Source organism: Topomyia yanbarensis, chromosome 1 (genome assembly GCF_030247195.1).
Source record: "Topomyia yanbarensis strain Yona2022 chromosome 1, ASM3024719v1, whole genome shotgun sequence".
Classification (NCBI taxonomy): Eukaryota; Metazoa; Arthropoda; class Insecta; order Diptera; family Culicidae; genus Topomyia; species Topomyia yanbarensis.
Window position 1 is genome coordinate 31419914 of NC_080670.1, and position 9504 is coordinate 31429417.

A 9504-nucleotide genomic window follows, 5' to 3' on the forward strand; every position below is an offset into this window, starting at 1 on the left:
TCGACAGAAACATGGACGTCATTTGGAGGGAAGTAGGGTTACAGAAATGTTCTTCGTTTGTCAACGGCGGGAATGGAGGGGTTCAAAGGCGAAGATTTTTGATCCACGTAATAAATTTGTATTATTATTTTCTCGAAGGCAATTATCTAAGGGAATTATCTAAAAAACATCGATCCGGTAATTTTCACAGAACACTAGCTCCACCTTTTATTCACGGTCCCAAACACTCATTTGCTGGTGGGTTAACCCTCAGATTTGGGAACATTTTTTCACTAGTGGTCTATCCCACATATGCTTTCTCATGGTTGTACGTCATTTCGCGGAATACCATTTCCCGGTATACCATATTCCGGAAAACCATATCCCAGAATGTACTATTTCCCGGAATGTACCATTTCCCAGAAAACCATTTCTTGGAATGTACCATTTCCCGGAAAAACCATTTCCCAGAATGTTCCATTTCCCGGAAAACCATTTCGCGGAATACCATTTCCCGGAAAATAAATTAAACCTTGCGTACCTTGCCACCACTCATTTTGAAATTCTCTCTAGAGCATAAAAAAGTAGTTTGGAAATATGTTTATAATTTTATTGATTTTAATGGTAAGTTAGAATAACATATAAAACAATGCTTCAGATATATCTATTTTGGGATTTTTATGGATTATGCATCTAAAAAATCTGCGGTTGTTCTTTCTCATACATGCATGCTTCCTTGTCGGCATGTTTTTGATTTATATGTACTTTCTATTTCTATGTAGCTTCACATTATTTTAAGTACTCTTACAAAATATTCTTGGTGTTTTATTGGATTTAAGTACTAGTGGTCCTAACATACCTTCCCCATCAGAATCCCCATAGAAAATTTGACAGTTAATAAATTTCACAGTCGACCGACAAAAACGGGTGCATCGAGGTCGACAGATTAATTAAACGAGCAAGTTGGGTTTCGTCGGTGGACAATTTTCGTCACCATATTAATCGCCAGATTTAATCTGTGTGAATCTGGTTCCAGTTTTAAACCAAATACAAATTTGTATTTGTTTCAACTATCAACTAATCGATCGATTTAATTGGTTGAAATAGACCGATTTCAACAGATTTCGTCTGTCATATTTAATCGGTTGTTGAGTCGGCTGACGTCCATGTTAAACCCCCATAAGAGTCGGTGCAACAATCGACCGATTAATTGGCGGCATAGTCGGCCGATTGTGCCGACGCAAGCCGATTTAGTCGGTGGGAAAATCGGGAGGATTTTCTATGGGGTTATAACTTTTTGAATTATAATTGTTATTCTATGAGCTTATTCGCCTTCTTTTGGAGATGAGCAAATCATGAAAAATATTTTTGAATTTGTCTTCTTTAAAATTTGAGTACTTTTTTTGGAAATTATTAATTCATAACAATCTTCTTTGAGACTTTGCCTTTTTTAAGCATAATCTGTTTTCTGGTACTTTATTGGTTTATGAGAGCTTGTTTTTTTATTAATATGATTAGAGAGCAAAGATAAGGTGTCAAGCGAATCAAACAAAAACTTGGAATGCAGAAGAATGTCATCATGTTTTATTCCAGCACAGTCAATCAATATCTATAAAGCTTATCATATCTTGATTGCAAATTTTATTTGTCGCGGAATAATGTGAAATAAAGAATAGAGGAGAATAGGTTAGTTTAGTTTAAAAGTTGGTAGCTCTCTCGGTGTTCCATCTAAATATACGTAAATGGAATGATTCCAACAAAAGGAAAAATATTTCTTTTTCACGGATTCCTTGTTAAAATAATTGAACAAATCCAAGATTACTCTTCTGTAACGGCGAAAATGAAATCCTTTGATTTCGACGATAAATTTAACCCATTCCTCTGGATCTCGAAGACCATTCACGAAAAAAGTGGTTAATTGTAAACGCTCGTGATAATTAAAGTTTTTAGAAACCAGAATTCTCTCTATGTAACCAGGCCACGTGTATGCAGGTCCACAAACATCTTGGAAGGTAAAAAACACATGATTCGGCTGTTTCTGTAAACTCGGCTCAAAATCTCTAGTGGATTGTTCATGATATTGCTTCTATAAAATGATAAGATTTTGAATGCTATAGAATACCATATATGTAAGTCAACATAGCTCTGGATTTGTTCTTAAAGTTCAAATTACATGTTTACTTTAGATTTCAATAGTATAAATAATTACCGAGAAAAAGTACATTCCGGGTAATGGTATTCCGGGAAATGATATTCTGGGAGATGGTACATTCCGGGAAATGGTTTTCTGGGAAATGGTACATTCCGGGAAATGGTTTTCTGGGAAATGACATTCCGGAAATTGGTTTTCCGGGAAATGGTAAACCGGGAATCGACGTACAATCCTTTCTCATATGTCAGTGACGCCATAATTGCAAATGTGACCACAGTCTCAACTACAAATATATTTAAAATGACCGTTAAAGCGGGTGAAGCATTGTTTTCGAGTGTTATGTCTGTTAGTCTGTGGTTATACTGCCTACCCTGAGAAAAACTACAATGGGCAGCCCTATGGGGTTGCACGAACTGTAGACGTAGGACTATACTACTTAATGGATTTTTTTTATTTTTTAGTACATTTAGAGTAATAATAAATCAAATATATTTCTTACGAATAGTTTAAGCACAATCAATCAACATCGAATGTTACATATTGAACTAAACCTTCTTGGTTGTCAAGTTATTTCATTTGTAGTAGGCGATCGAATCCAATGAAACTTATTTGAGAAGATCTGAAGAAAGAAGACAGAAAACCGTGACCGAACTAATATCTGAAACTAAATTTTTATAGCGCAAGATCAGCTTTTAAAAATTGTAAAAACGTTTCAATTGTGTGTGGTAAAAACCCCGGACCTGTGAAGAAAAATCAAATTTTTGACTATATAATCACATTTCATGTATATACCAAGCTTTCTAATTTGATTTCGCCATCATTTTAACATTCTTTAGGATATACAAATGTAGCGAATGCAGTGGTCTTAATCATATATCTGTGCTTTCCATCCGCGTAAACTTGTTGCTAAGAAAATTTTCGTCTTTGCGCAATGAAAGCACAGATTGCTATCATACAGGTTACGCATGCATCCGTTAACAAACAGGGATGCCACATTGAAATCTGTGTTACGGTCAAAAATATTTTACCATCTGTGATAACTGAAACAGGAAAAAAAATCTGTGATAAATTTCCGAAAAACCACAATATTTCCAAAAATCTAGCAAATTTTCATCAAAATGCCAAAAATCTACCATCTGTGAAAAAGAATCTGCGATCAAAAATTGTGAAAAAAATCTGACATTACAGAAAAATCTGTGAATATAGTAACCCTGCCAACAAATTAGATATACCTACATTCGCCTCAAACATTGAACCCAAGCGAACAAAGCAAAATGAGTCAACGCTGATGATGATGGGTAGAGCGAAAGAGACAACTAGTACCGCGACACTATGTTAACCGTGTTTGTAAATGGAGCTCGAATGCACAAGCGATTTTGTGGAGGAATAACTGTGTTCGAGATTGTACATAAAAGTGTGCTGGAAACGAGCACAATACAAAAGAAAGCATAGCACTGGAAAGCGTACCTTCACAAGCACTGTAACGGACTTCTCATTCAGCTACATTGGCTGTGAAAACACACAACGCAGTGATCTGCTCCGCCTGCCGTTCAACAGGCAACTAAGCTTGTCCGGCCAAATCCATTCTTTAAATAGTCATTCATAGAAGCGTAGTGCGCTAGGTACACAAATCTGTCGTACAAGGCTTGGGAAGCGCCGCTATCTTCTGTGTGTAAATGCGCGATATTTTGATAAGGTTGTATATTATTTAAATATTTTATGTCCTGATATCAAAATCTTTGGGTTTATCTATTGGAATATATTCTTAGTATTTCGGGGCGATTTGTGCAAAAAAATGAAAGTTTATCGTGAGATGGCTGAATTATATGCGTTTAAAATTGGACCACTTTTTGTTACATGCCATTTTTGTAGAATTTGCAAAGTGCACCCCCATATCGAAAACAAAGATGTCAAAAATATATCGAAATGACGCATTCTATTAAACTAAGAATGGCATGCCAGGTTCTCTTTTCACGTAATTTTACCAAAGATTTCATGCCGCTACTAATTTATCAGATTCGACTTGATTTGTGAAACTATTTTCATCTTGTGACTAGGAGCTTCTAGTGAAGTGTTTAAATTTAAAATACTTTAGGTCACGTAAACATTCCCAACTGGATCTGAACTTTTTCCGTTATTTGCTGGTTATCGGTTTAAATTATAAACGCTGAATAGAATGTGGGAACAGAGCAAATTTATGTCCCCGTCCTTCAACGATATTTTGGGCAATGTCAACTGGCTATTGCGTTCTCGCCTATATATTTGTGATTGTAGTTGCTGCTGCGCGGGCCAATTAACACCCTCGGACGATTCAGGTAGCTGCAGGTGTCAAAGTTCGACCACTGACCTGTTTCCAATAATGCTCCGAAACGACACTGTTCGGCAAAGGAGAAGAATGTTCAATGATTAAGCCCGATTCAGACGATACGTCAGCTTCTGCCAACGGAAAAGAACGGAAAGGTCACGTAACCATCCCGTCAGGATAAATTAAATGCATTTCGCGTGTGCTCATTCACACGTTCCGTACCGTTGATGTTGTGTAAATGCCTCCATTTAATCGCATGTAAGATGGTGACGAAAGCCCGATGTATCATGTAAATCGTACGTTAACGTGTTTCAGGGATTTGCATTACGTAATAAGTTTTTCGCCCATTGTAATAAGAAATTCTAGGGGAGAGCATACCGTAATCGGTTGCAAAAATCTCGAAACCCTCCTCTTCCCTTCTAGGATAACAATTTTTACCCCGAACCCGAAGAAGAAGCTAATGACCGTAAGGTTACAACTTCTGTATTGTCTTTAATCATAAGTCAAACTCATGTAGATAGGAAATCGCACATAACATGGGACTGACTTGAGGTAATGAATAATCGATACCATAAAGTAAAATTTAACAGTTTCGAAAAGTTTGTGATAAAAGCATAATTTTGGTTCGCTAATCAAATTAAAAATTAGAATACAGTTACATGTTAAGCTGTATTCGTGGCATCGCCAGCATGGCCGCTTTGAATGAATCAGTTGTGAAATACTGTCTATACAACATGGGCAAAATCAAGTACAAGATAGATTTGTTCCAGTACTCGATCCGTACTCTGAATTTCTGCGTAAAAACCACTCGCTCCTGTTCTACGATTTGCTAATAGAAGAAAAATTAACAAAAGTAGCAAATACAGGATCAACTGTCTTCCGGTTCGCTCCGAAGTATGTCCAGTTTTGCCTGGTACTGGACCAAACCTAATGTAAAATATTCCTAAATGTTCTAAAAACTATTGGTTGAGTTTTGAGTTGAGTTTTCAAAAGGATTGTTAAGTTTATTAATATGTGCTAACTACTCACACTGGTTGCTGGTTCCGGCCATAGGTTTGGTTCGTCTCCCGCGAGTCGACCATCTCGAAAGTTTTGCGCAATGTCAGATAGTAGTTGTACTGTTGGCTGAAATTTAATAAAAAAAAAATAATAACACGTTAGTGGTGGAGCAATTGCAATATACACGATGATGCAATCCGTATCCCTGGTGATTCAATTATGTTATCAGTGCGTATCAGCGTACCGCAATCTAATGGCTTACCTAGTGCTGGGGCACATAGTGTAATTACCGGTACTATCAGGGGAATACATTCTTGCTCACTATTTCTATGCTGTACTTGCAAACTACTAATTCGTCCAGTTAAGTCTGTGAAGACCATTCCTCACTCAGTGATGACTGCGGTGAAACTGAGACAATCCTCACGATTCCAACCTATATCATATGTTGGCTAGTTAGATCTTAGGGGAAAAATCGTTCATGTGATTTTTTTGTTCGAAGTGGAAGGATCACCAATAAGACAACATTCAAGTAGCAGCATCATCATCATCGGGGAAGGCTCGACCAGCTCCTATAGACTGTCATTGGCCATGGGCTTTTACCTGCTCTTTCATTCGATCCTTTGCGATTTTCTTTGCGCCTCAACCCACATCGTCAGTTTTTTTTGCTTTATAACAGTGCCGGTGCACATTTTTCGTATGCTGTTTATGAATGCTAATAAATTGGATCGTTTAGTATTAATGGTATCTTGAAACATTCCCGCAACAGTGTTGAATGATTCCCCAGCTCAAGGGTTTATGTGTGCGTTCATATCGAACAAAATGTATGCTTCGTGGGTATCGCGAGAAGTAAGCTTATGATTTTCATTTCTCTGTTCGTCTATTCCAAGGGACTCGTTTCTAAAGTCTTCTTCTTTCCTTTGGCCGTTTCTAATGTTAAACGTTGTGGGAGAATCTTTTTCTTTAAATGAGGATCGCTCGTTTTACTCTTGTTGTTCTTTGCGCAGTTTTTTAAACTTGTTTTGCTTGTCAGCGTAAAACCTGCTGCTCACAAAGGCAAAATATATAAAAATTACTGTACGCCGAAGTCTGGACATTGGCTATTCAATCTTCCTGGGTGATTCATTCCTTGGAATCCAACAAGAAGAAAATTGCCAATAAACCGGTTTGAGCCCCTTGTGCTGAGCTCAGGAGTGCTCCTGGTACCACGCTAGCAGAGCATAAAAAGAATCCCTAACCTCACTTCGTGATTAAATTTTGCACAATTTCATCAAAAATTCGCAATAATCTTGTCTAAATATGGATAATCAAAATCAATAAGCCGAATACTTACTAGATTTTTCAGATTCGCAAGACGAAAACCCAGACACGGGTCACCAAACTGCTACCTTCCTTCGCTGGTATGTTCCGGAGCGGAAGTGCACCTTTTCACCAAGAATCCCACAATCATTCGAGTAACAAATATCACAAACAGAAAAACAAGGCTTCGATGTTTATAAAAACACACTTGCACTTAATATTTACGGTTTTTCAGTACAAAATTTAAAGCGTTTGAACGAACAAACAAAACACGTCTGCGAGCCTCTGCCGCAGAAGAAAAAATGATATGGCGGTTTAAAGTTTGACAGTCGAACGATCACTTGTTGGTGTGCGATGCAACAAAAATGGCACAGGGTGAGGGTGCGCTGAAAACATGTTGCGCGACTATTTTTTTGTCGTTTTTATGACCACAAGTTGCATCATCGCGAGTTTTTTTTTATCATCATCAGTGCTGGCAGTGTTTCATTATTTTCATGAATAATCATGAAAAATGGTTTCGATAGCGGTCATTGGACTCCGATCAACATGTGACTTCCATCCAACGTGCAGGCTGAGAAAATCATGATCCTTATACGGCGATTTATTAATTTAAACTTTTACCACCAGTCTGAATTCCAGCAGGAATCATTGGGCAATAGTGAATTTTTGCTATTATGTTCTATCTTCCTTTTATCTACTGGGAAATAGGACACTTCCCGCTCGGACGGGCCTGGCAGAGTTTTCCCCCAGATAGCCGGCAGCGAAATAAAGCGTCTGGCATAATTTTTGGGGGTTTGTCAGCCTGCCGGTTCAAATGCAACAACCGTTTCTGGCAGAATTTTTCGCCTTACGGTTATTAATGGTTTTTCCTGCCGGATTTTTGCCAGGCAAGCACCGGCAGGACCCGTTTAGAACCAGTTTGGGTTTTTCTTGTTTTTTTCTTCATTTTTTAGATTTTAAATATATTTTCCATATGTCTAGTAAGCGGAGACATGAAATTCATATTGCTTGCCGTGTTTAAAACAAAATTGTTTCTCCATTCTTTTTTCATCGGATAAAACTATCAGCTTCTTGGAAATTTGAAATAAATGTAAATAAGGCGAAAAATAACAACGATGAACCAGAAAGAATCGATGAGGCGAATCTGTCCACCATAACAGGCAGGAGTATTAAGATTTCGGACAGCTCAAAGGAGCTTGGATTGTTTGCCTCACGAAATACCTAACCTCAACCGGTTTTTGCAGCGCATTTTTTTTTGTTTTCCTCACGAAATAATTCGGCACCGTTTCTTTTATAACGGGTGAAGAAAGGTCAATAGAGTTCTAGGCAAACCATTTCACACACACCACTTGAGTGGTTTGTTTTCCTCCAGCTGTCATATGTAAAACTGTCAGCCAATTTAATCATTTAAAATAGCTCGCATAAAGTATTTATAATGGTGCTGAAATGCTCTTTGTCGCTGTAAAAATCATTCCGAAGACGTACAATGCCGGTTGGTCAGGTTCCACCATGAAAATAATCCGACTGAAAAGTTATTTTCGATTTGTTTTTCTCCACCTATGACAGGTGGAGGAAAACAAATCGTCGAACATACTAATACAGTTACAGATTGTCAAGTACTCTATAGCTGAATTCTGGCAGCGCCATTTTGATAATTTTGACAGCTGTCGGAATCCTGACGGATTTCTGCAGCTTACCCGTTTATTCCCAAACGGACTGCGTCAAACGTTTCAGACGTCCGATTTAGAATTTCAGTAGCGGGTGTATTTACCCGCATTTCATATCAAGTCTAAACATCTGTTATCTGTGGTTATACACTCAAAAAATAAATCACTTTGATTTCATGTGATTATTCACATAAATCCAAATGTTTTCATTTTCAACATAGATTACGTGATTCATATAAATCACATCTAACAACTATGTAGCGGCTATGTGAATAGCATATAAGTTTTAAATGACGTCAATCTTTGAAAATCCAGCTTATGTGAATTTCATGTACGAAAAAATCAACCGTGAACCGACAACTTGCTGGGTTGGTATTGTGTTCTTCGAAAGGTTTGTATTGTTGAATTTATTTGCATGATAGATAAATCTGTTATTCCATTTACTTTAATTTCAGGGATCCATTGGACGAATGGCCAAATTCTCGGTCCAAAGTTACGGATCAATTACTTTTTAGTGCGGTATGTGCCATGGAATGTGTTTAAGTTCTAGTTTAAATGCATGCCTTATAATAAATTATAAAATAATCAAAGAAATACATATAAACATCTTAGTGTTTGAAAATTAAAAATACTTTCATTGTTATATATTAATACCATGCAAATTAAACTATCTGTTTCAAAGATAAAATTTATCTGGCTCATCAAATAGAAGTTACATGTTTTCTGTATACTGCGCAACGGAAATTCACGTAATAATTACTAAAACACAAACATGCATAATATGTTTCACTTCATGTAATTAATACGTGAATTTCCTTTTCCAGGTATATGAAAAACACGTAACTTTGACCTGGTAAGCTAGATAAATATTATTTGATGAGCCAGATACTGATCTATCGGTCTATCCTATAGAATGTACGTGAAAAGTTTGGTGGATGAGAGTCGGAATCGCCTGTTTTCTTTGAGCAAGATTCCATACTGAATCCATTCAGGATTTCTAACCGGTTCCGGAACGATCATGGCGTTAGCTCAGTCCTGTCACTAAGTTTGTGTCGAATTCTGATGAAACAAAGTTGAAACGTAAATTCCATAACATAATTTGGTTT

The 9504-nt window shown here is 37.2% G+C and overlaps 1 protein-coding gene across 1 annotated transcript in view; it reads right to left on the reverse strand.

Moving 5' to 3' along the window:
- LOC131677236 (cellular tumor antigen p53-like) overlaps nt 1–7028 on the reverse strand; it is a 28861-nt gene extending 21833 nt beyond the window's left edge. Inside the window, exons 1-2 of the mRNA XM_058956956.1 lie at nt 6766–7028; nt 5466–5561 (exon numbers count right to left, since the gene is read on the reverse strand). Of these exons, the coding sequence (XP_058812939.1) occupies nt 5466–5518 (53 nt within the window). The 5' untranslated portion in view covers nt 5519–5561; nt 6766–7028. The remainder of the gene's footprint in view (nt 1–5465; nt 5562–6765) is intronic.
- Nucleotides 7029–9504: the final 2476 nt, after the last annotated feature.